Source organism: Manis javanica, chromosome X (genome assembly GCF_040802235.1).
Source record: "Manis javanica isolate MJ-LG chromosome X, MJ_LKY, whole genome shotgun sequence".
In the NCBI taxonomy this organism is placed as follows: domain Eukaryota; kingdom Metazoa; phylum Chordata; class Mammalia; order Pholidota; family Manidae; genus Manis; species Manis javanica.
In genome coordinates this window covers 46,512,659-46,540,389 of record NC_133174.1, presented here as the reverse complement: position 1 = coordinate 46,540,389, position 27,731 = coordinate 46,512,659, and the positions used below count along the sequence as shown (strand labels likewise).

Here is a 27,731-nt window from a genome sequence, read left to right as displayed (position 1 = left end):
TTGTTTGTTGAGGTGTGTGAGTTCTTTATATATTTTGGATGTCAACCCTTTATCGGATCTGTCATTTACGAATATATTTTCCCATACTGTAGGGTACCTTTTTGTTCTATTGATGGTCTCCTTTGCTGTACAGAAGATTTTCAGCTTGATATAGTCCCACTTGTTCATTTTTGCTTTTGTTTTCCTTGCCCGGGGAGATATGTTCATGAAGAAGTCACTAATGTTTATGTCCAAGAGATTTTTTTCTATGTTTTTTTCTAAGAGTTTTATGGTTTCATGACTTACATTCAGGTCTTTGATCCATTTTGAATTTACTTTTGTGTATGGGGTTAGACAGTGATCCAGTTTCATTCTCTTACATGTAGCTGTCCAGTTTTGCCAGCACCATCTGCTGAAGAGGCTGTCATTTCCCCATTGTATGTCCATGGCTCCTTTATCAAATATTAATTAACCATATATGTTTGGGTTAATGTCTGGAGTCTCTAATCTGTTCCACTGGTCTGTGGTTCTGTTCTTGTGCCAGTACCAAATTGTCTTGATTACTATGGCTTTGTAGTACAGCTTGAAGTTGGGGAGTGAGATCCCCCCCCACTTTATTTTTCTTTCTCCGGATTGCTTTGGCTATTCGGGGTCTTTGGTGTTTCCATATGAATTTTTGAACTATTTGTTCCAGTTCGTTAAAGAATGTTGTTGGTAATTTGATAGGGATAGCATCAAATCTGTGTATTGTTTTGGGCAGGATGGCCATTTTTACTACATTAATTCTTCCTAGCCATGCCTCTGTTACTTTTTAGCGAAGGATTTCTTCTGTGCAGTTTCAATTTACCCAAGAGTAGTTATGATGATGATTGAAATAAAATTGTAATGGACTTTGTTTATTGAGCCAGATATTATCCTAAGCCCTTTCCCTAATTATCTTTTTTTTAATTGAGATTGAAAGACAGTGTTATATTGGTTTTTAAATACAGCATCATGATTCAACAAGTTACGTACATTATTAGATGCTCACCCCAGCTAGTGTAGTTACTGTTAACATAAAAATATGTTACAGATTTGTTAACTCTATGCTCTACTTACACCCCGTGACTAATTTATATTATGCCTCTTTTTTTGCCTCTTTATGCCCTTCATCTATTTCAGCCACCTACCGGATCCCCTCCCTATGGTAACCACCAGTCACTTCTCAGTGTCTATGAGTCTTGGCTATTTTGTTCATTTTGTTTTTTAGATTCCACGTATAAGTGAATTGTATGGTATTTGTCTTTATCTGCCTGGCTGTCCACCTGTGTTGTTGCAAATGGCAAGATTTACTTCTTTTTATGGCTGAATAATATCCAATTGCATATACGTATCACATCTTCTTTATCCATTTGTCTATTGATGGATGCTTCAGTTACTTACATATCTTGGCTATTGTACATAATGTAGTAGTAAACAGAGGAGTATATATATCTTTTCAAGTCAGGGATTTTGTTTTCTTCAGGTAAATGACTAGACATGGAATGGCATTTCTATTTTAGCTTTTTGAGGACTCTCTATACTGCTTTCCATAGTGGCTGTACCAATTTACATTCCCACCAACAGTGTAGGAGGGTTCCCTTTTCTCCACATCTTCTCTATCACCAATTAGTCTTTGTTTGGAGTTAAATTATAAATTCAATTTATTTAGTAGCTATAGGCTTTGAAATTGTTTTATATTGGGTATGTTGTGGTAGTTTGTGCTTTCCAATGAATTGATCCATTTCATCTAAGTTGTCAATTTTAAGTGTGTATAGAGTTGTTCATAGCATTTCCTTATTAACCTTTTGATTTGTGGAGATTAGCTCTGTGGTGATATCTCATTTTTTTTTTTTTACTTTTTTTTCTCACTGCAGTTTTGTTTTTCTTTATCAGACCTGCTAGTGGTATGTCAGTTTTATTGATCTTTTGGAAGAACAAGCTTTTTGTTTCATTGGCTTTATTGTCTTTCTGTTTTAAATTTCATTTATTTCTGCAGTTTATTATTTCCTTCCTTCCACTTGCTTTGGGTTTATTTTGCTCCTCCTTACCTAATTTCTTGAGGTGGGAGCTTAGGTTATTGATTTGAAATTTTTCCTGTCTTCTAATGTAAGCATTTAGTGCTATCAGTTTCCCTCTTAGTACTGATTTAGCTGTTTTGCACAGGTTTTGATGTTTTCCTTTTCATAAACTTAAGTGTAATTTTTAGTTTCCTTAGAGACTCCCTGTTTGACCTGTAAATTATATAGAAGTGTGTTATTTAGTTTTCAACTGTTTGTAGAATTTCCTGTTACAATTCTGTTACTCATTTCTGGTTTGGTTCCATAGTGGCCAGAGAATATGCTCTGTCTGAATTTAATTCCTTTAAATGTATTGAGGTTTGTTTTACGGCCCCGGATAAAAATGTTCTGTGGTCACTTGAAAAGAATGTGTATCCTGATGGTGTTGCTGAATTCTTCTCTTTCCTTGCTGATTTTCTATCTAGTTCAGTCTGCTGTTGAGAAGGAGGTGTTGAAGTATTCAGCTATAACTGTCGATTTGTCTATTTCTCTTTTCAGTTCTATTATTTGTTGTGTCACATTTTGCAGCTTTTCTGTTTGATGCATATTCATTTAGGATTGCTATGTGTTGGTGGATTGACCCTTTTACTATTATGTAATGTCCTTCTCTGTTTCTAGTAATTTTCTTTGCATGGAAGTCTATTTTATATGATATTAATATAGTCACTCCTTTCTTTTGACTAAATTAAAGGATGCATGGTATATCTTTTTCTATCCTTTTACTTTTAACTTTTGTCATTATATATGAAGCAAGTTTCTTGTGGACTACCTATAGTTTGGTATTATTTTTATTCTCTATGCCAATCACTTTTACTTAGACCTGTTATACTAAAGGTAATTATTGACATGTTAAGGCTTGAGCCTGTCATTTTTGTTTTCTGTTTTCTCCCTCTGTTGTTTTGTTTTCTTTCTCCTCCCTTACTATGGTTACTTATACCTTTTCTAGAATTCCATTTTGATTTATCTTAGTGTTTTTGAGTGCATCTCTTTATTTAATTTTTTCAGTGCTTGCTCTAGGTAGTCACATAGTATATATACATAACTTACAGCAATCAACTGGTATTGAAATTTTGCCAGTTTGAGTGAAGAGTACAAACTTACTTCTCTTCAAATTCCTTTACCTTCTACATTTATAATATAATTTATCTTATATATTTCCTCTATGTACATTGAGAACATCAAACAGTGTTATAATTTTTGCTTCAACTGCCAAACATGATTAAGAAAACTCAAGAAGAGAAGGAAAGTATATTATATTTACCCATATTTTTACTCTTCCCTTATTCTCTCTTACTTCCTGACCTTCTCAAAGATTCCTTCTTTTATCATTTCCTTTCTGTCTAGAGAGTTTCATTTAGCAATTCTTTTAGATAAGTCTGCTGGCAGCAAATACTCTTAGTTTTACTTTATATTATAATATCTTGATTTCCCTTGAATTCCTGAAGGGTCTTTTCATTTGATTATCAGATTCTGGGTTTTCATTTCTTTTACTTCAGCACTTGAAAACTATTGTGCTGTTTCTTTTTGGCCTCCATGGTTTCTAATGAGAGATCTTCTGTCATTTGAATTGTTTTCCTTTAGGTAATGTATCATTTTTCTCACTGCTTTCAAGATTTTTCCTATGTCTTTTGTGTTCAGGAGTTTGATTATACTATTTCTCAGTGTGGATTTCTTTGGGTTTGTCTTTTGTTTTAGTCTTATGGGTCACTGAAGTTCTGTTCATTTCTGTTTTCTTTTTCTTTTTCAATCTGTTTTTTTTCTTTTCAGTTTTCTTGAGCTGTAATTGATGTACAGCACCATATAAGTTTAAGGTATACAGTATAATGACATATATTGCAAAAATGATTACCACGGTAAATTTAGTTAATATCCATCACCTCATATAGATACAGAAAAAAAAAGAAAAGAAAAAGGAAAAAAAAGTTTTTTTTCGCCTGTGATGAAAACTTTTAGGATTCACTCTCTTAGAAACATTCAAATATACCATTCAGCATGGTTACCTATAGACATCATGTTGTACAGTACATCCCTAGTACTTGTAACTGGAAGTTTGTACCTTTTGACCATCTTCACCCAACCCCTCCTACCTCTGGTAACCACAAATCACTTCCTGTATGATTTTGATTTTTTTTTAATATATGTAAGTGAGATCATACAGTATTTGTCTTTCTCTCTGACATCACTTAGCATAACGCCCACCAGGTCCATCCATGTTGGCACAAACAGCAGGATTTCCTTTTTTATGGCCATGAATAGTATTCCGTTGTGTGTGTGTGTGTGTGTGTGTCCCTCTCTCCCTCTCCCCCCTTTTCTCGTTTTCTCTCCCTCCCCTCCCTTCCTCTCTTTCCGTATTATATATAATATATTCATATATCTTTCTATCTTTCTCTGTATATATATTTCCTCATCCATTCATCTTTTGATGGATATTTAGGTTGTTTCCATTTCCACTGGTTATTGTAATTAATGCTGCAATAATGTCATGGCAGATAAATCTTCAACATAGTGATTTTGTTTCCTTTGGATATATACCCAGAAGTGGAATTGCTGGATCATATGGCAGTTTTATTTTTAATTTTTTGAGGAGCCTCCATACTTTTTTCCATAGTGGCTGTACTAATTTACAATCCCATCAAGAGTGTACAAGGGTCCCTTGCATGGACATTTTAATAATATTAATTCTTTCAATTCATGAACACTAGATATCCTTCCATTTATTTGTGGCTTCTTCAGTTTCTTTCACAGATACCTTGTAGTCAGTGTAGAAATCTTTCACCTTCTTGGTTATTTTTATTTCTAAGTATGTTAAGTTTTTGATGCTATTGTATTTGGAATTGTTTTATTTCTTTTTCAGGTGATTTTTTGTTAGTGTTATCGAAATGCTATTGATTTTTTTTTGGTATCCTTAATCTACAATTACATGGGGAACATTATGTTTACTAGACTCCCCCCTTCACCAAGTCCCCCCCACAAACCCCACTGCAGTCACTGTCCATCAGCATAGTAAGATGCTGTAGAATCACTACTTGTCTTCTCTGTGTTGCACAGCCCTCCTCGTGCCTCCCCCCCCCAGATGATACATGCTAATCGTAATGCCCCCTTTCTTCTTCCCCACCCTTATCCCTCCCTTCCCACTGATCCTCCCTAGTCCTTTTCCCTTTGGTAACTGTTAGTCCATTCTTGGGTTCTGTGATTCTGCTGCTGTTTTGTTCCTTCAGTTTTTTCTTTGTTCTTATACTCCACATATGAGTGAAATCATTTGGTACTTGTCTTTTTCTGCCTGGCTTATTTCACTGAGCATAGTACCCTCTAGCTCCATCCATGTTGTTGCAAATGGCAGGATTTATTTTCTTCTTATGGCTGAATAATATTCCATTGTGTATATGTGCCACATCTTTATCCATTCATCTACTGTTGGACACTTAGGTTGCTTCCATTTCTTGGCTATTGTAAATAGTGCTGTGATAAACATAGGGGTGCATCTGTCTTTTTCAAACTGGGCTGTTGCATTCTTAGGGTAAATTCTTAGGAGTGGAATTCCTGGGTCAAATGGTATTTCTATTTTGAGCTTTTTGAGGAATCTCCATACTGCTTTCCATAATGGTTGAACTAATTTACATTCCCACCAGCAGTGTAGGAGGGTTCTCCTTTCTCCACAAACTCACCAACATTTGTTGTTGTTTGCCTTTTGGATGGTGGCTATCCTTACTGGTGTGAGGTGATATCTCATTGTGGTTTTAATTTGCATTTCTCTGATGACTAGTGATGTGAAGCATCTTTTCATGTGTCTGTTAGCCATCTGAATTTCTTCTTTGGAGAACTGTCTGTTCAGCTCTTCTGCCCATTTTTTAATTGTATTATTTGCTTTTTGTTTGTTGGGGTATGTGAGCTCTTTATATATTTTGGATGTCAACCCTTTATTGGATCTGTCATTTATGAATATATTCTCCCATACTGTAGGATGCCTTTTTGTTCTGTTGATGGTGTCCTTTGCTGTACAAAAGCTTTTCAGCTTGATATAGTCCCACTAGTTCAGTTTTGCTTTTGTTTTCCTTTCCCGGGGTGATATGTTCATGAAGAAGTCACTCATGTTTATGTCCAGGAGATTTTTGCCTATGTTTTTTTCTAAGAGTTTTATGGTTTCATGATTTACATTCAGTTCTTTGATCCATTTTGAATTTACTTTTGTGTATGGGTTAGACAATGATCCAGTTTCATTCTCTTACATGTAGCTGTCGAGTTTTGCCAACACCAGCTGTTGAAGAGGCTGTCGTTTCCTCATTGTATGTCCATGGCTTCTTTATTGTATATTGATTGAGCATATATGTTTGGAAATGCTTTTGATTTTTATATGTTAATTTTGTATCTTGCAACTTTACTGTATTCATTGATTAGATTTAAAAGGTTTTGGTAGTGTCTTTAGGACTTTCTTTATATAAAATTATGTCCTCTGCAAAAAGGGTTTTACTTCTTCCTTTCCAACTCTGATGCCTTTTGTTTCTCTTTCTTGCCTGATTGCTCTGCCTAGGACTTCCAGTACTATGTTGAATAGGAGTGGTGAGAGTGGAAGTCCTTATCTTGTTCCTGATCTTAGAGGAAAAGCTTTCAACCTTTTACCATTGAGTATGATGTTAGATGTGGGCTTACCATATGTGGCCATGATTATGTTGAGGTACATTTCTTCTGTACCCCAGGTTTTGAGTTTTTATCATGAATGGGTTTTGCATTTTGCTAGATGTTTTTCTGCATCTTTTGAAATGATCATATGATTATTTTCTTTCTGCATCTTTTGAAATGATCATATGATTATTTTCTTTCATTCTATTAATGTGAGTTATCACCGTTATTGATTTGCTTGTGTTGGACTATCCTTACATTCCATGGATAAATCCCACTTGACTGTGGTAAATCTTCCTTTTAATGTGCTGCTGAATTTGGTTTGCTAGTATTTTATTGAGAATTTTTTCATCTATATTTATCAGGGTTATTGGCCTCTAGTTTTCTTTTCTTGTAGTATTTTGTTGTGTCCTTATCTGACTTTGGTATCAGGGTGGCCTCATAAAAAGAGTTTGGGAGTGTTCCCTACTCTGATTTTTTTTGAAGAGTTTGGGAAGAGTGGGTGTTAATTCTTCATTAAATATTTGGTAAAATTTACTAGAGAAGCCTGGAATTTTCTGCATTGGGAGGTTTTAAATTACTGATTCAATCTCTTTGCTCATAATTGGTCTGTTCAGATTTTCTATTTCTTCCTGACTCAATTTTGGTAGGTTGTATGTTTTTAAGAATTTATCCATTTTTTTCTAGGTTGTCCAGTTCATTGGCATATAGTTGTTCATAGTTTAACCCTGTTTTCTTTCTGTTGTTCAGACTGGGTCATTTGTACTGTTCTGCCTTCAAGTTCACTGTATTTTTTCCTCTTGTCTCCATTCTGCTTTTCAGCCCATCTAATGAGTTTTCATTTAAGTTATTATAGTGTTCAATTCTAGACGTGCCATATTTGTTCTTTTATATCTTTTTTTCTTTGTGGAGACTCTTTTTTTGCTGACACTTTCTATTTATTCATTTTAGACATGTTTATAATTGTTCATTGAAGCATTTTATTATCCTTTAAAGTCCTTGTCAGATAATTTCAACATTTGTGTCATCTCAGTGTTGAGATAATTGATTTTCTTTGCTCATTCAAGCTCTGATTTCCTTGTTCTTGATATAATGAGTGGTTATTTTCATTATATCCTAGATATTTCAGGTAATATGTTATGAGATTCTGGATATTATTTTATTTTCTCTTTTGGCATGCCTCTTCAGGCACTGCACTTCAGTGGTGGGGGAAAGGATGTACCACTTAATTACTGCCAGGAGGGAGTGGAAGTCTGGGATCCCCACTTGGTCTCTGTAGAAACCCACTATCTCAGGTTCTACTATTCCCCAGTCAGGCTGTCTGTTCTCCATCTTCCAGAGTTATTTCACATTTTTTTTGGCTTGTGATAGCCCAGATTTTTAGCTGTACTTAGTAGGAGGAATAGGGAAAAGTATGTCTCCTCCATGTTGCTCCAGAACCAGGAGTAACCAATTAATCTCTATAATAGCTTATTGGAGCTATTATTTTCTCCCATGAGGTTAAATAACTTAACCAAAACTACACAACCAGTTAGTTGCTCGACCATGAGTCATAGCTAGGTCTCTTGGGCCCTTGCTATAAGATATGATGCTATAGATAGTATAAAGCCCTGTTCAGGTCAAGCTATTTTCCAGACGTGGGAAACAGAGAAAATTAGGCTTATAAACTCACACATACCCCTTTCTGTTTGAAGTGAAGTCAGGTTAAAGTGAATACCACTTTTTTTGAAGCAGGACAAGGGTAATCCACAGTTTTAGTAGTGTGTGACAAAGAGAAGAGAAGCCCCAACATTCATATTCAGGATTTACTAGATATAATGTATGAGCTCCAGAATCCCTGCCCTGGAGAAGGTCTTACAGGATGTGGAGTTAGAAGGAGCAAAAGGAGGACCTGCTTGTCAGAGCTCATAGGATGTCTCTTGAAGTGGCATAATTTTTTAGTAAATTCTTATTTCTAAATAATTACAGTTTCACAAACTGTTGCAAAAAAATGTATGAGGAGGGCCTGTGTACCCTTATCCAGTTTCCCCCATGGTGACATCTTAAGTAACTACTATAGTACAATATCAAAACGGGAAACTGGCATTAGTATAATCCACCAGTCTTATTCCAATTTCACCAGTTTTGCATGCACTCATTTCTAAGTGTGTCTATCTATTTAGTTCTATATAATTTTTCACATTTGTAGATTTGTATAACCACCACAATCAAAATGCAGAACTATTCCTTCACCACTGCGGTAACCACCACTGGAAGGAGTTTGGGATAGCAAACATGTACTAAAGGGTAGAAGGTTAGTGTTTCCAAGAGGAGTGTCATGAAAATTCAGGATACAATGGAAGGTCTGATAGGCATGATGTCCAGGACTGAGTTATGGGAGCTAAGTGAAAATTTCCTTTGGAAATGGGGATAAAGCAGTAAAAGCATGGCTTGGGAGTCAGGGGAACCTGGCTTGGAATCCTAGCTCTTCCATTTACCAGCTCTGTTGCTTTGGGCAGGTCATTTCACCTCTGTAAGCCTTTGCTGTCTTAGCTTTAAGAGAGGGAATCCATATTTCATATGGTTGTGAGGAATAATGAGAGAATGTCTATAAAGCATTTAGCACAGTCTGTCTTGCACATAGTAGATACTCAATTCTGGCTATCACCTAGAACATTCATGCAATAAATATTAATATTTACTGTTAACCAAAGAGTGAGCTAAGAACTGTGGGAAATGGAGATGAAGAAGACATAGGCTGTGACTTCTAGATTATCTCAGATGAGGAAATAGGATTCATTCGTTTATTTACTCATTTATGCACTCACTTATTCAGTACTTGTGTGCTGTGTGGCAAGCGTTGCTGTAGACACTGGAAAGATGGGATACAGCAGTGAACATGAGACAGTAAACAGGTAAATATATAGTGTGTCAAGTGGTAATAAGTGGTATAGAGATAAAGAAGGGTGAACAGGAGAGGGAGTGCCACTTCCAGGGCTTGAGTCATGGTTATTTTATATACAGTACTTAGAAATGGGTAACACATGAGCAGAGGCCTGAAGGAGAGTGAGGGAGGGAACCATGCTGGTAAGTAGGGGTAGAGTGTTCCAGGTAGAGGAAATGAAGGACCTGAGTCGGGAGCACACCTGGCATGTTACCATTCCATTCACAGGAGAGAGGCAATATTATTGGACAAATGAGTGAGGGGAGAGTAGTAGAAGCTGATGATAGGAACTGGGGATGCAGATCATGTAGGGCAGTGATTCTCCAAGTGTAGTCTCTGGACTAGCAGTATCAGCATTACCTGGGAACTGGCTAGGCAAGATCTTGTCTCCCACTCCAAACCTACCAAATCAGAAACTCTTGAGGTGGTGCCCCAAAATCTATGGCTTAGCAAGCCTTCCAGGTGATTCTGATGCATGCTAAAGTTTGAGAACAACAGGTATAGAGCCCTGTGGGCCATTGTAAGAACTTGGTTTTCACTCTACGTGGGATGGGAACCACCAGAGGGTTTTGAGCAAAGGAGAGTGGTGATCCAGTTTAGGCCTTGGCTGTTGTGAGGAGCAAGGGTGGAAGTGAGGAGAGTTTTGGGGGGTTGCTGTGAATCATTATTCCTCAAAGTGTGACCCTGGACCAAAAAGCATTAGTATTACCTAGGAGCTTGTTAGAAATGCACATTTATGGGCCCCACCCCAGACCTACTGGATCAGGATCTCTGGGAATGAGGCCCAGAAATCTGTGTCTTAACAAGTCCACGAGGTGTTTTTTATGTTCCCTGAATTTGAGAAACACTGGTCTAATTAGGCAGTGGTGGCTTGGACCAGAGTCAGTGGTGATGACATGTGGTTGATTTTGAATATATACTGATTTAGCATTTGCTGACAGATTGGATTGGGGTTGTGAAAGAAAGGACTCAAGGATGACTCCATTTTGAGGGCTTTTGGTATGCAGGGGAACAGTAATGGCGCAGTGGCTGAAGGGGTCCAAGAGGATTTGCTGTTTTGTTGGTTTTTTTGGAGATAGAGATTACACTTTGATTGTGTGCATGTCAGTGTATATGCAGTGATTCTGTTAGTGCAGGTAGAATTTAGATGCTTGTTATTTGGCAACTTTATTTGCCAGGGACTGGGTAGATCAAAATGAAACTTCCCTAGTGCACTGAAACTTGCTCAGTGTCCTTTGTATTTCTCTAAGTCCTGTGTGCCTAGAGGTAGGGGGGCCACTGATGGGAATGGTGGGTGCTTCGGCTTCTAAGGATGGTCCATTCCTATTTTTTATAGAGTGTGCTCAGCCTGGTCAAGGTTGCTGCGGAAGACCAAAAATTGACTTGTTTTTTTTTCTGATATTTTTTGAATAATGAAGAAAGGTAAAATATACTCTCTTTCCTGTTTATTTATGAATGAAGATATTGTCTTCCAAGGACACAGGTAGTGACAGGATCTGCTCTTTGCACACCCTCAGAGAGCAGAGGTTGAGCAGATAAAAAGCCAGACAGGATCCTGAGCTACCTTGTCACCTCTCAAGTTTCTCTCTCTCTCAGGCCTCCATTTAGTCCCATATCCCTGGAAGAACTGAGTGTTCACTTTTGTGTTCTCTTAGTACCTGACTCTACTAACAACCCCACATGATATTCTAGTTACATATTGTAGTGGTATCACCCAGGTCTGGATTTTTATCCTGCTCTGCCACTTAGTAGTAGTAGTTTTGTAGTGGCCAGCAATTTACTTAACCACTCAGATTTCTTACTTTTAAATTAGAATAATATTAATGATTATGATAGCTAATACTTATCATATGCCAGGTACTCGGAGTTCTTTACCTATTTGAGCTCATCTAATCCTCATAACAACTCTATGAGGTGGGGGGACTATTAATACTCTCATTTTATAGATGCAGAAACTGAGGCACCGCAAGGTTAAGTAACTTGCCTAAGTTCACATAGCTAGTAAGTGGCAGAAGGGAGAGAGTCAAATCCAGGCAGTTTGGCTCCCAAGTTTGTACTTTGAATTTCTGTGTTATGGTGTCTCTGAATACTGTACAGAATGCCCTGATTTGTTGCGGAGGTTACATGTGATAATATATGTATAATTCATAGCTCAGTTTTCTCAGTTCCTTTTCTGTTGGCTTCACATTCACCCATTCACTCACTATCCACTTACCCTGCTTTATTTACTTGATGGCACTTACGAAACTTTGGGCACCACCTGTCTCCCTCTTGAGACTGTCTGCTCCATGAGGGCAGTGACTGTTCTCAATCAATATTTATTGAATTGATGGACTTACTTAGCAAATATTGAGGGCCTACCATGTGCCAGGCTCTGTATAATTCATCTTAATCTTGAGACCTAATGCAAGTGTCCTTTTCACTAAATCAGCAAAGTAGCATTTAGGACCCATGGTCACAGGTGATAGTTACTGAGATGGCAGCCAGAAGCCTGATTTTCATCTTTCTGCCTTCCTGATGTGAGGAGTCACCTAGCTAAATGAATGTTTGTTGAATTGGGTCGAATAATAAAGTAAGACTGGGAGATGGATTAGGTGAGACATAATGGTGAACAAGATAGATGCTGTCTACTAAATGTAGTAGAGGCAGATATGCTGAATGTAGTGGGGGCAGATAGCAAGTAAATGGGCAGTTGCAAGTCTGTGTTGTGAGTGCTGAAATAGGGATGGTGTGTCATGGGTGGGGGGTGCCTAAGCAGCAGGGAAGAGGAAGAACCAAGAATGTAGTAGGCCCAGGGAGCCATGTGTGATGAGACCACGAGACTGGAAAGAACATTGCACTCACAGTCCAGCTGGCTCTTTATAGCAGGGCTAGCTTCATGGGCACGTGACCACTATAGTCACACAACCTCATATCTGGAAGGAGGCCCCATGCTTGAGATTTAATGCCCTGTGGTGGTTTTGACATTCTTAATTTTATCTTTGAATTTCTGTTTTGTATGCCAAGTCAGTGGGGCAATGGAGAGTGTCCTGAGGCTTTAGTGGTCCTACCTCCCACTGACTCACTACCTCCCCACACAGGTTCTCGGCTGGCTGCCTGAGGCATTGTGTGTGGGTGCAGGACAGTCAGGATCAGGTGTATGCACCCTGTGTCCTGAGTTACAGGGTGTGGCCCCTGGGTGCCTGTGAGGCCCAAGTGAGTATTAGAGTAAATAGCTATAAGCCCCAAGACACGTTAAGAGAGAGACCATGGAAGAAAGGAAAAAACTTCTTTTCCCTCCTGTTATGTGAACAAGGGGCCTCTGGTTGACATTTGCACCAGGCCTCACAAAGTATATTGCCAACCCTGTGTGTGAGGGGCAAGAAGTGAGACCAGAGAGGCAAGGCCTTTCAGGCCTTGGTAAATTTGTACTTTACCTTAAGAAAAATAGGAAGTCTTTGAGAGGTTTTGAGCAAGGGCTGATAGGATCAAATTTGTGTTTTTAAAACAATCACTTTGGCTGTACTGTGGAGGGCCAGTTGGCTCAGGACACGGTAGAGACCAGAGCCTAGTTAGGAAAGCAAGGTGGCCTAGATTAGGGCACTGAGGATGACAGAAGGGCATATTTGATAGCTAATCAGGAGATAGGACTGATAGGACATGGTGATGACTTGCATGGTAATAACACCATACAAAGGACTTCAAATATGCCAGTCACTATTCTAAAACACTTTATATAAATTAATTAATTTAATTTTGATAACTTTGTGATGGATGTACAGTTTTTATTCCTACCTTAGGGATAAGGAAACTGAGAGACAAATGGATTAATAACTTGCCCAAGAACCCATAGCTAGTAAGTGGCAGGCATAGCCAAGATGGCCCTAAAGTCTAAGTTCTTGACATTTGAATGCCTACTCAAGGTGTAGTGGAGGGAGAAGGTGAGAGGCAAGTCATCAGTGTCTGCCAGGTTTCTGGCATAAACCCCTGGTGAGGTTATGGTGCCAATTGCTATGAGGGGAAGCAGGTTTAGGGAGCCGGCAGGGGGAGCAATTGAATGTGGACATGTTAAATTTGAAGTATGTAATGGTCTATCCAGTGGAAATACCCAGGAGGCATCTCAAGGGAGGGGCGGAAACTCAGCAGAGAGATTTGGCTTGCAGTTATGAGTGCATAGAGGGCACATGGAGCCCTGGGAGTGAAGGAGATCACCAAGGGAAAGTGAGGAGAGAAGAGTGCCCAGACAAGAGGACCTGAGAAACATAAACATTAAAGGAATGGGCAAGAGAAAAAGAGTGCACTGGGAAACAGAATAAGCTGCCTTTGAGACATAAGATCACATCACATCCCTACTTGTAGTCCTCCTGTGGATTTCACTCAGCTCTTCATTCAGGAAAGGCTAGCGTCCTTTATGATGGCCTATAAGACCCTACTACATGAGCCAATTACCTTTCTGACCTATTATCATCCCCGTTGCTCTCTCTATTCTAGAATACTGTTCTCCTCTCTGTTACTTTAATAATCTAGGCATACTCCTGCCACAGGGCTTTTGTACTTGCTATTCTCTATAATTGGGGTGCTTTTCCCCCATATCCATATGGCTTGCTCCCTTACTCCCATCAGGGCTTTATTCAAGTCATTTTGTCAGTGAGTTCTTCCCTGGCTTCCCTAACTAAAGTTTCAATATTATTGCTATTCCCCTAACCCCCTAACATGTGTGTGTGTGTGTGTGTGTGTGTGTGTAGTTACATACACATATACCTTTGTATTCCCCTACCTGCTTTATTTTTTCTACTTAGCTCTTCTCACTAACATAAAATGTATTTCACTGATTACACTGATGTATATTGTTTCTTGTCTCTTTCCCCCACTAGAATGTCAGCTTCACAAGGGAAGGATTTTTGTATGTTTCATTCTGTGTCTTTGTCTCCCTAGCACCCAGTCAGGCCTGGCAGATGCTCACTAAATGTTAGCTAAAGGAATGGACACCAGGCAAATGGAGTGTTATGGAAAGCAACAGTAGAGAGCTTGTCAAGCAGAGAGAGCATAGGGTCAGCACTGTGGTAATGCTGCAAAGAGGTCAAGTGAGATAAAGGAGAGAAGTACTTACTGCATGTATCAATAAGGTCAGGACATTGATGAGATCTGTTTTAAAGAAGGTGGGGACTAAAATCAGACCACAGCAATACATGAGAAAGTGTACATAGAAAACCTAAAGAAAATTTATAGGTTTGGTTCTGATAGAACTTCTCTGAATACTACCAGGTAGGTAAAATAGGGAGACTTTTCACTGTTTATACTTCTGTACCTTTTAAGTTTTCTACCATGTATAACAGATACTTATTCAAATAAAAGTCATTATGAAGCTGTATAGGTTTAAACAGAAGATATTTGTCTTTAAAGTGGCAGACGGGCAAACAGGAAGGAGGGTAGGTCTTACCTTTTTTTATTTGTAAAGATTGGTAAGCTTGTTTAAATGCTATTGTAAAGGAAAAGGCAAAGGGAGAGGTTGAAGATATTGCAAAAAGAAGGGATAATTGATTAAGACGGTTAAAAACAATGATGTGATTTTAGAAAGAAGGAATGATAGTTCTTTTATTGTAACAGGAGGGAAGGATGGGTGTGCAGAAGGCCATTCATTTGATGTCACAAGTTGAGGTAGTTCCCATCTGATTGCATCATTTTGTCTAAGGGGTATGCTCATTTACGAAGAGTGAAGAGGGAGGTAGTGGGTTAGAGATTTGAATAGCCACTGGGTAATGGAAGAGAGAACTAAGTAGGAAAATATAGGAGGATTATCAGGCAGTGTTATCTGATATATTTTTAATAGACTTTATTTTTAGAGCAATTTTAGGTTCACAGATTGAATGGAAGGTACAGAAATTTCCCATATGCCTCTTTCTCCCACATGTATAGCCTCCTCTATTATCAACCCCCACCAGAGTGGTGCATTTGTTACCATTGACAAACCTACATTGATACATCATCACCCAAAGTCCATAGTTTACATCAAGATTTACTCTTGGTGTTGTACTCTGTGGGTCTGGACAAATGTATGATGACATGTAGCCACCATTATAGCATTTTAGTATCAGACAGAATAGTATCACTGCCCTAAAAATCCTCTGTGCTCTGCCTGTTCATCTCTCTCTTCTCCCCTAACCCCTGGCAACCACTGATCTTTTTGCTGTCCCCATAATTCTGCCTTTTCTAGAATTTCATATAGTTGGAATCACATACAGCCTTTTCAAATTGGCTTCTTTCACTTAGTAATATGCATTTAAGTTTCCTCTGTGTCTTTTCATGGCTTGATACCCCATTTCTTTTTAGCACTGAATAATATTCCATTGTCTATATGTACTACAGTTTATTTGTCCATTGTTATTATGTCCTACTGAAGGACACCTTAATTGCTTCCAAATTTTGGCAGTTACAAATAAAGCTGCCATAAACATCCGTGTGTAGGTTTTTGTGTGGACCTAGTTTTCATTTCTTTTAAGTAAATGCCAGGAAGCTTGATTGCTGGATCGTATGGTAAAAGTTTAGTTTTATAAGAGACCGTCAAACTGTCTTCAAAGTGGCTGTACCTTTTTTGCATTTCCACCTGCAAAGAATGGGAGCTCCTGTGGCTCCACTTCCTTACCAGCATTTGATATTGTCAGTGTTCTGGATTTTCTGGTAGGTATATAGTGATACCTCGTTTTAATTTGTATTTCCTAAAGAGATATGATGTGGTGCACCTTTTCATGTGCTTATTTGCCATCTGTGTATCTTCTTTCATGAGGTGTCCGATCTTTTGCCTGTTTTTCAGTTGCATTGTCTGTTTTTTTACTGTTGAGTTTTAAAGAGCTCTTCGTACATTTTGGATAATAGTCCTTTATCAGATATGTCTTTTGCAAATATTTACTCCCAGTCTTCAGCTTGTCTTTTCCTTCTCTTGGCAGTGTCTTTCACAGAACAGATTTTTAATTTCAATGAAGTCCAGTTTATCAATTCTTTCTTCCATGGATTGTGCTTTTGGTGTTGCATTTAAAAAGTCATTGCCAAACCCAAGATTAAGAGTGTTATAGCCTTGCATTTTACACTTAGGTCTGTAATCCATTTTGAGCTCATTTTTGTGAAGGGTATAATATTTGTGTCTAGATTAATTTGTTTGTATCTGTGTGTCCAGTTACCCCAGTACCACTCGTTGAAAAGGCTGTCTCTGCTCCATTGTATTATTTTTATTCCTTTGTCAAAGATCAGTGGACTGTATTTATGTGGATCTGTTTTTGGGCTCTCTGTTCTGTGTCACTGATATGTATGATATCACACTCTTGATTACTTTATAGTAAGTCTTGAAGTTGGGTGGCAACTTTGTCCTCCAACTTTGTTTTTATTCAGTATTGTGTTGGCTATTCTGTGACTCATATATTTTGGACAGTGTGAATTTATTGTGGCATCAATCCAGTGGGTAATTTTCTCCAGCCATGTTCAATAGTCCAGTGTGATGTAGTTGGATTAAATTATGGTTTGGATTTGCATGCGGAGGTGATGGAAAGGCAATGGGCAAGCGAGTTGAGAATATCTTTAAGAGAATGGTTGAAGCGAGGAATGCTGGAATCTAAGCTAGATATGGGAGAAGGGTGAAATCAAGAATAGGTGAAAAGTAGAATCAAGGAATTTTGAGGGCAAAGAATAGATATAATAAATGAGAGCTGGATGTATGTATGTGTGTTCAGAGAATGTGATGTATGAATTTCATATTCCAAAAGTGGATCAATGGCAAGGGTTGACAAGGTCTGAGTGATGGCCATGAGAGTTGGTAGCTGATGTGGAGAGGAGGTAGCAGTCTCTTAAGTTGGCAAGGTCAAAGAGCTAAGAGGCCAAGATGTTGGTCATCCACATTGATCCTGATGTCATGTGGAATGGAATGCTGGCACGACTTTGGGTAGAGAGGAATCTGTGAGCAGAATTGCAGTGAATGAAGGGGTGCTTTGGGGAGATGGGTAGATGAAGAGGAGAGGAAAGTGGAATGACTGGATGATATGAAACTCAGAGAAGGAGGAAATCTTACACAGTTGTAGAGATGATCTCAAAGTCTTACTGAAGAGTGAGGGGGACATCTACCCCAGCCTATCCTTCAGTGATAAGGATCTGGGAAAATGTACAGCTTCTACCAGACAGGGCTCTAGCACAGTGCTTCTTAGACTTTCTGTAGCAAAAGACCAGGGAGTTTCTTTGTTTAAATTTCTGATCAATAATGGACCAGTCCTTTTGCAAAATAGAAAATAAATTACCAGAAAAATGTTACAAACAGAAAAGTTATACAAACTGTAAGCACTGTTTTTGTTTATTTTGGTATCATTAATCTACAGTTACATGAGGAACATTATGTTTACTAGACTCTCCCCATCACCAAGTCCCCCCAACGTAACCCATTATAGTCACTGTCCATCAGCATAGTAAGATGCTGTAGAATCACTACTTGTATTCTCTGTGTTGTACAGCCCTCCCTGTGTCACTGCCCACCTTATACATGCTAATCGTGAGGCCTCATTTCTTCTCCCCACCTCCCTCCCTTCCCACCCATCCTCCCCAGTCCCTTCTTTCCCTTTGGTAACTGTTAGTCCATTCTTGGGTTCTGTGATTCTGCTGCTGTTTTGTTCCTTCAGTTTTTCCTTTGTTCTTATACTCCACATATGAGTGAAATCATTTGGTACTTGTCTTTTTCTGCCTGGCTTATTTCACTGAGCATAGTACCCTCTAGCTCCATCCATGTTGTTGCAAATGGCAGGATTTATTTTCCTCTTATGGCTGAATAATATTCCATTGTATATATATACCACATCTTCTTTATCCATTAATCTACTGATGGACACTTAGGTTGCTTCCATTTCTTGGCTTTTGTAAATAGTGCTGCAATAAACACAGGGGTGCATCTGTCTTTTTGAAACTGGGCTCCTGCATTCTTAGGGTAAATTCCTAGAAGTGGAATTCCTGGGTGAAATGGTATTTCTATTTTGAGTTTTTTGAGGAATCTCCGTACTGATTTCTACAATGGTTGAACTAATTTACATTCCCACCAGCAGGGTAGGAGGGTTCCCCTTTCTCCACATCCTCGCCAATATTTGTTGTTGTTTGTCTTTTGGATGGTGGCGATCCTTACTGGTGTGAGGTGATATCTCATTGTGGTTTTAATTTGCATTTCTCTGAAGACTAGCGATGTGGAGCATCTTTTCATGTGTCTGTTGGCCATCTGAATTTCTTCTTTGAAGAACTGTCTGTTCAGTTCCTCTGCCCATTTTCTAACCGGATTATTTGCTTTTTGTTTGTTGAGGTGTGTGAGCGAGCTCTTTATATATTTTGGATGTCAACCCTTTATTGGACCTGTCATTTATGAATATATTCTCCCATACTGTAGGATGCCATTTTGTTCTAGTGGTTGTGTCCTTTGCTGTACAGAAGCTTTTCAGTTTGATGTTGTCCCACTTGTTCATTTTTGCTTTTGTTTCCCTTGCCCGGGGAGATATGTTCATGAAGAAGTCACTCATGTTTATGTCCAGGAGATTTTTGCCTATGGTTTTTTCTAAGTGTTTTATGGTTTCATGTCTTACATTCAGGTCTTTGATCCATTTGGAGTTTACTTTTGTGTCTGAGGTTAGACAATGATCCAGTTTAATTCTCTTGCATGTAGCTGTCCAGTTTTGCCAACACCAGCTGTTGAAGAGGCTGTCATTTCCCCATTGTATGTCCATGGCTCCTGTATCGTATATTACTTGACCATATATGTTTGGCTTAATATCTGGACTCTCTATTCTGTTCCACTGGTCTGTGGGTCTGTTCTTGTGCCAGTCCCAAATTATCTTGATTTCTGTGTCTTTGTATTACAGCTTGAAGTTGGGAAGCGAGATACCCCCTGTTTTATTCTTCTCAGAATTGCTTTGGCTATTCAGCGTCTTTTGTGGTTCCATATGAATTTTTGAACTATTTGTTCCAGTTCTTTGAAGAATGCTGTTGGTATTTTGATAGGGATTACATTTAATCTGTAGATTGCTTTGGCGAGGATGGCCATTTTGACTATATTAATTCATCCTAGCCAAGAGCATGGGATGAGTTTCCATTTTTTGTATCTTCTTTAATTTCTCTTAAGAGTGTCCTGTAGTTTTCAGGGTTTAAGTCTTTCACTTCCTTGGTTAGGTTTATTCCTTGGTATTTTATTCTTTTTGATGCCATTGTGAATGGAATTGTTTTCCTGATTTCTCTTTCCATTAGTTCATTGTTAATGTAAAGGAAAGCAACAGATTTCTGTGTATTAATTTTGTATCCTGCATCTTTGCCGAGTTCTGATATTAGTTCTAGTAGTTTTGGAGTGGAATCTTTAGTGTCAGTTATATATAATATCATGTCATCTTCAAATAGTGACAGTTTAACTTCTCCTTCACCCATCTGGATTCCTTGTATTTCTTTGTTTTGTCTTATTTCTGTGGCTAGGACCTCCAGTACTATGTTGAATAACAGTGGGGAGAGTGGGCATCCCTGTCTTGTTCGTGATGTCAGAGGAAAAGCTGTCAGCTTCTCGGTGTTCAGTATGATGTTGGCTGTGGGTTTTTCATATATGGCCTTTATTGCGTTGAGGTACTTGCTGTGTATACCCATTTTTTTAGAGTTTTTATCATGAATGGATGTTGAATTTTGTCGAATGCTTTTTCAGCATCTGTGGACATGATCATGTGGTTTTTCTCCTTTTTGTTTATGTGATGGATGATGTGGATGGATTTTTGAATGTTGTACCATCCTTGCATCCCTGAGATGAATCCCACTTGATCATGGTGTATGATCCTTTAGATGTATTTTTGAATTCGGTTTGCTAATATTTTGTTGAGTATTTTTGCATCTATGTTCATCAGGAATATTGGTCTGTAATTTTCTTTTTTGGTGGGGTCTTTGTCTGATTTTGGTATTAGGGTGATGCTGGCTTCATAGAATGAGTTTGGAAGTATTCCCTCCTCTTCTGTTTTTTGGAAAACTTTAAGGAGAATGGGTATTATGTCTTCTCTTTATGTCTGATAAAATTCCGAGGTAAATCCATCTGGTCCCGGGGTTTTGTTCTTGGGTAGTTTTTTGATTACTGATTCAATTTCGTTGCTGGTAATTGGTCTGTTTAGACTTTCTGTTTCTTTCTGAGTCAGTCTTGGAAGGTTGTATTTTTCTAGGAAATTGTCCTTTTCTTCTAGTTTTTCCTGCTTGTTAGTATATAGGTTTTCATAGTATTCTCTAATAATTGTTTGTATTTCTGTGGTGTCTGTCATGATTTTTCCTTTCTTGTTTCTGATTCTGTTGATGTGTGTTGATTCTCTTTCTCTTTTAATACATCTGGCTAGAGGATTATCTATTTTTTTTTCATTTTCTCAAAGAACCATTTTGGTTTCATTGATTTTTTTCTGTTGTTTTATTCTCAATTTTATTTATTTCTTCTCTAATCTTTATTATGTCCCTCCTTCTGCAGAGTTTAGGCCTCCTTTGTTCTTCTTTTTCCAATTTCGATAATTTTGACTTTAGACTATTCATTTGGGATTGTTCTTCCTTCTTTATATATGCCTGGATTGCTATATACTTCCCTGTTAGGACTGTTTTCGCTGTGTCCCGCTGAAGTTGGGGCTTTGTGTTGTTGTTGTCATTTTTTTCCTTTTAGTGCTTGATCTCTATTTTAATTTGGTCTTTGATCCATTGATTATTTAGGAGTATGTTGTTAAGCCTCCATATTAAGCCTCCATTTAGGAGCTTGTGTTAAGTAGTGTGTTGACGTCTCCTGAAATGAATGCATTGCATTCTATTTCCTCCTTTAATTCTGTTAGTATTTGTTTCACATATGGTGGTGCTCCTATACTGGGTGCATTTATATTTATAATGGTTATATCCTTTTGTTGGATGGATCCCTTTATCATTATATGAGCCTTTTTGTTTTCTTTCGACAATTTATTTCTAGTTTTATACGTTTGTGGTCTGAAAAGTTGCTTGGTTGAATTTTAATCTTTTTGAATTTACTGAGGCTGTTTTTGTGGCCCAGTTTGTGGTCTTTTCTGCAGAATGTTCCATGTGCACTTGAGAAGAATGTGTATCCTGCTGCTTTGGATGTAGAGTTCTGTAGATGTCTATTAGGTCCACCTGTTCTAGTGTGTTGTTCAGTGCCTCTGTGTCCTTACTTATTTTCTGTCTGCTGGATCTATCCTTTGGAGTGAGTGGTGTGTTGATGTCTCCTAAAATGAATGCATTGCATTCTATTTTCTCCTTTAATTCTGTTAGTATTTGTTTCACATATGCTGGTGCTCCTGTATTGGGTGCATATATGTTTATAATGGTTATATCCTCTTGTTGGACTGACCCCTTTATCATTATGTAATGTCCTTCTTTATGTCTTGTTACTTTCTTTGTTTTGAAGTGTATTTTGTCTGATAGTAGTACTGCAACACCTGCTTTTTTTCTCCCTGTTGTTTGCTTGAAATATGTTTTTCCATCCCTTGACTTTTAGTCTGTGCTTGTCTTTGGGTTTGAGGTGAGTCTCTTGTAAGCAGCATATAGTTGGGTCTTGCTTTTTTATACAGTCTTTTATTCTGTGTCTTTTCATTGGTGCATTCAGTCCATTTACATTTAGGGTGATTATTTAAAGATATGTATTTATTGCCATTGCATGCTTTAGATTCGTGGTTACCAAAGGTTCAAGGTTAGCTTCTTTACTATCTTACTGTCTAACTTAACTCGCTTATTGAGCTCTTATAAACACTGTCTGATGTTTCTTTATTTCTCTCCCTTTTTATTCCTCCTCCTCCATTGTTTATATGTTGTGTGTTTTATGCTGTGCTCTTTTGTGTTTCCTTTGATTCCTTTTGTGCATAGTTGATTTTATTTTTTGCCTCTTGTTAGTATTTAGTTGGTCTGCTTTCTATCCTGTGATTTTATTTTCTCTGGTGATATCTATTCAGCCTTAGGAGGTCTCTGCTTTAGAGCAGACCCTCTAAAACACCCTGTAGAGGTGGTTTGTGGGAGGCAAATTCCCTCAACTTTTACTTGTCTGGGTATTGTTTAATCCCTCCTTCATATTTAAATGATAATTGTGCTGGATACAGTATTCTTGGTTCAAGGCCCTTGTGTTTCATTGTATTGAATATATCGTGCCATTCTCTTCTGACCTGTAAGGTTTCTGTTGAAAAGTCTGATGATAGCTTGATGGGTTTTCCTTTGTAGGTGACCTTTTTTCTCTGTCTAGCTGCCTTTAAAATTCTGTACTTGTCCTTGATCTTTGCCATTTTAATTACGTGTCTTGATGTTGTCCTCCTTTGGTCCCATTTTATGGGAGTTCTGTGTGCTTTTGTGGTCTGAGCAACTATTTGCTCCCCCAGTTTTGGGAAGTTTTCAGCAGTTATTTCTTCAAATATACTCTCTGTCCCTTTTTCTATCTCTTCTTCTTCTGGTACCCCTGTAATGCAGGTATTGTTCCTTTTGGATTGGTCACACAGTTCTCTTAATATTGTTTCATTTCTGGAGATCCTTTTATCTCTCTCTGCATCAGCTTCTATATGTTCCTTTTCTCTGGTTTCTATTCCATTAATGGCCTCTTGTGTCTCATTCATTCTGCTTTTAAGTCCTTCCAGGGATTCTTTTATGTCTGTAGTCTCCATCCCTACTTTGTCGGTTAGCTCTTGCATTTTTCTCTGCAGCTCCATCAGCTTGGTTATGACCTTTATTTTGAATTCTTTTTCAGGAAGATTGGTTAGGTCTACATTCCCAGGTTCCCTCTCAGGGGAAGATATCTGTGTGATTCTGATCTGGATCAAATTCTTCTGCCTTTTCATGATGATAGAGGTAGTTGTAGAGTGTTGGCATGTGTGTCTGCTGGGAGAATGTCCCTTCTTTCTAGTTTGTGGCTTTCCTTTCCTGGACGAATGGCTACCCCTAGCGGCTTTTTCTGGGCAGCTGCATGCAGACCGTTCCTCTGATTCTTGCCCGTCCACTGTGGAGGAAGCTCTGCCTTGTTGCTGTGGGCGTGGCTGCTTTCATGTTGCTGATCAGCTATGGCGGGGCTGTGACAGAGGGGGAATGGGCAGGAGGCTGTTTATCTCTGTGAGGGTCCTCCGAGCTGCCCTGTCACTCAGGGGGTTAGGGATCCCGGAGTTTCTGGGATTCCCAGCTCCTGGGCTGAGTGTGCTGGGATTCTTCCGTCCAGTTGTGAGGCCCCTGTCCCTTTAATTATTTCAAAAAGAACTCGCTTTTCTTTGTCCCAGGGGCACTGGCTGTGGGGACCCGCTCGCAGGTTTTCCTTTCCCGTTTCCCTAGTATCCAGCACACCATGCACTGTGTGTGTACGCTCCCTGTGAGGATGGCTAGGGCTGGGTACTTAGCATTCCTGGGCTCCCTCTCCCTCCCTGCTCCCACTCCTCTCTTTCTGCCTGGGTGCTGGGGTGAGGGGCACCTGTGGGTCCCACTGGGCTGCAGCTTGTATCTTACCCCCTTTGTGAGGCACTGGGTTCTCACAGGTATAGATGTTGTCTAGCTCTTGTACTGTATCTTTTGGTCTCTCTTTTAGGAGTAGTTGTATTTGTTATATTTTAAAAAATATATATGGTTTTGGGAGGAGATTTCCTCTGCTCTTCTCATGCTGCCATCTTGGCTCCTCCCTTTAAGACTTTAAAGTGCCTGCTTTTCTATTGTCCCAGGGGATCCAGCTTTGAGGACCCACTCACAGTCTCTGTCTTGGATTTTACTTTTCCATTTCTCTAATATTCAGTACACCATGACATTTGTGTCTGTGCTCCTGGTGCAGATTACTAGGGCTGGTTATTTAGCAGTCTTGTGCTTCCACTCCATCCCCAGTCTGATTATTTTCCTTCCACCAGTGAGTTTGGGTGGGGGGAGTGCTCGGGTCCCGCTGGGCTGCGACTTGTATCTTACCCTTTCATGAGATGCTGAGTTCTCGCAGATGTAGATGTAGCCTGGCTGTTGTAGTGTATCTTCAGGTCTCTCTTTTCGGAATAGTTGTATTTGCTGTATTTTCAAAAATATATATGGTTTTGGGAGCAGATTTCTGCCGCCTTACTCATGCTGCCATCTTGAGCACCTCTCTCTCTTTTTACATTTTTAATGTGGTTGTTTGAACATCTTAAATTAAATTTTGCGCTCACGTTACATTTCTGTTTGGCAGTATTGCTTTGGAATCTCTTATAGCATTGACCATTCTGAGTCTTAATGAAGCTTTACTGTCTATACATTTTTAGCTGTTTCATGATTGTTTTAGAGCAGTGTGCTCCAATAGAACTTTTTGCATTAATGAAAATGTTTGGTAATCTCCCCAATATAGTCTCCTCTAGCCACGTGTGGCTACTGAGCACTTGAAATGTAGCTAGTGTGATGAAAGAACTACATTTAAAATTGTACTTAATTTGAATTTATTTAAATGTAAATTTAAATGTTAAGTATGTGACCTGGACAGCACAGTTCTGGATCTCATGAAAAATTAAATTTCAATAAACTTTGGCTGGTTTTCTCTTTTTTAGTTGTGTTGGTGTTGAAGAGGAGAAAGCTGCTGACATTGACCTGTACCACTGTCCCAACTGTGAGGTGTTACATGGGCCCTCCATTAGTAAGTAGACCTTGCAGTTTCCAAGATAATGTAGTCCAGAGGAGAGAGAAAGCAAAAGAAGGGTGGAAGGGAGATTGCCTTTACCTGCTTCAGATTCATCTCCCTTGGGAAATAGCAGAAGCCTGTGTAGGCTTGCAGGCCAGAAGCTGCCCCAGTGAGAGGGCAAAAGTGTAGCGTTTCATCCCTCTCTCTTCCTAGGGATTCCCCAGAGAAAGCACCTGTCCTCACCAGGGACTCTCCTGAGTCTTTGAAGACCTCACTGACTCCAAATGCTCCATGGGGTTGTTAGATTGGAAGAGAAGCAGGATATGCCAAGGTCTTTGCTCTTGGAACTATAGCTCATGTCCATCTGACTGATGCTCTCATCTTTTTCTGGCTTAGTGAAAAAACGCCGTGTATCTTCAAAAGGGCATGATACACACAAAGGGAAACCAGTGAAGACTGGAAGCCCAACATTCATTCGAGAGCTTCGGAGCAGGACCTTTGACAGGTGAGGACCCTTACCCTGAGATCAGGTGATCACCAGGATTCTGGGAGGTGGGACCCATGTCTTTCCACCTTTCCCACTGGCTATCCCATTAGGTGCCTACCCCATTTGGGGCTGTCTTCAGGGCTCTGTGAGTCCCCTCTGATGAGGGATCTTCTGGTGTAGACAGTTTGTGGGAAACATTGCTAGAATTTCATTTGATGTGCATAGTATGTTTAGATCCATTTGTAGAAACTTTTGGTAGATAGGTAGGCAGTTTTCTCCTGTCAGGGGAGGATGTTATGTATCTAAGTAATGCTACAACTAGAAGGAGTCTTAAAGATAAAAAAGATTAATTCTCTCATTGTAGAGAAGAGGAAACAGTTTTTAAATTTTGTTTGTTAAGGTATCATTGATATATAATCTTAAGAAGATTTCACATGAGCAACATGTGGTTATTACATTCACCCATATTACCATGTCACCCTCACCCATCCCATTGCAGTCACTGTACGTCAGCGTAGTAAGATGCTATAGAGTCACTACTTGTTTTCTCTGCTCTATACTGTCTGTCCCATGACCGCCCTACATTATGTGTGCTAATCACAATGCCCCTTAATTCCCTTCTCTCTCCCTCCCTACCTTCCCCTCTACCCACTTCCCATTGGTAACCGTTACTCCCTTCCTGGAGTCTGTGAGTCTGCTGCAGTTTTGCTCCCTCAGTTTTACTTCATTATACTCCACAAATGAGTGATATCATTTGGTACTTGTCTTTCTCGGCCTGGCTTATTTTACTGAGCATAATACCCTCCAGCTCCATCCATGTTGTTGCAAATGGTAGGATTTGTTACTTTCTTATGACTGAGTAGTATTCCATTGTGTATATGTACTGCATCTTCTTTATCCATTCATGTACTGATGGACACTTAGGTTGCTTCCATATCTTCGCTATTGTAAATAACACTGCAGTAAGCATAGGGGTTTGCAGTCACTGTCTATCAACATACCAAGATGTTACCAAGTCATTAACTGTACCCTCTGCTACATATATATTTTTGAATATGAGATTGGGTTTTCTTTGGGTAAATTCCTAGGAGTGGAATTCCTGGGTAAAATGGTATTTCTCTTTTTAGCATTTTGAAGACCATCCATACTGCTTTCCACAAAGGTTGAATTCATTTATATTCCCATCAATAGTGTAGGAGGGTTGCCCTTTCTCCGCATCCTAGCCAGCATTTGTTATTCCTGGTCTTTTGGATGTTAGCCATCCTAACTCGTGTGAAGTGATAACTCCTTGTGGTTTTAATTTGCATTTCTCTGATAATTACCGATGTGGAGTATCTTTTCATGCTGTTGGCCATCTGAATTTCTTCTTTGGAGAAGTGTCTGTTTAGGTCCTCCCCATCTTTTAATATGGTTGTTTGCTTTTTGGGTATTGAGGCGTGTAAGTTCTTTATATATTTTGGATGTTAAACCCTTTTGGGATAAGTTGTTTATGAATCTATTCTCCCATATTATAGGATGCCTTTTTGTTCTACTGATGGTGTCCTTTGCTGTACAGAAGCTATTTAGTTTGATATGGTCTTGTTTGTTCATTTTTGCTTTTGTTTCCCTTGCCCAAAGATATGTGTTGAGGAAAAAATTGCTCATACTTATACTGTAAAAAAGGAGATTTTTGCCTGTGTTGTCTTCTAAGAGTTTTGTGGTTTCATGACTTACATTCAGCTTTTTGATCCATTTCAAGTTTACATTTGTGAATGGAGTAAGACAGTAATCCAGTTTCATTCTCTTACATGTAGCTGTCCAGTTTTTGCCAACACCAGTTGTTGAAGAGGCTGTCATTTCTCCATTGTATATCCATGTCTTCTTTATCATATATTACTTGACCATATATGGTTGGGTTTATATCAGGGCTCTCTAGTCTGTTCCATTGGTCTATGCATCTGTTCTTATGCCAGTACCAAATTCTTTTGATTACTGTGGCTTTGTAGTAGAGCTTGAAGTTGGGAAGCGAAATTACCCCTGCTTTATTCTTCCTTCTCAGGATTGCTTAGGTAATTCGGGGTCTTTTGT

The 27,731-nt window shown here is 38.9% G+C and overlaps 1 protein-coding gene across 4 annotated transcripts in view; it reads left to right on the top strand.

Moving 5' to 3' along the window:
• PHF8 (PHD finger protein 8) overlaps positions 1–27,731 on the top strand; it is a 169,689-nt gene that overhangs the window by 12,667 nt on the left and 129,291 nt on the right. For all 4 annotated transcript variants that reach the window (XM_037010389.2, XM_037010388.2, XM_037010391.2 and 1 more), the window contains exons 3-4: positions 25,107–25,192; positions 25,574–25,682. In XM_037010389.2, the coding sequence (XP_036866284.1) occupies positions 25,107–25,192; positions 25,574–25,682 (195 nt within the window). The remainder of the gene's footprint in view (positions 1–25,106; positions 25,193–25,573; positions 25,683–27,731) is intronic.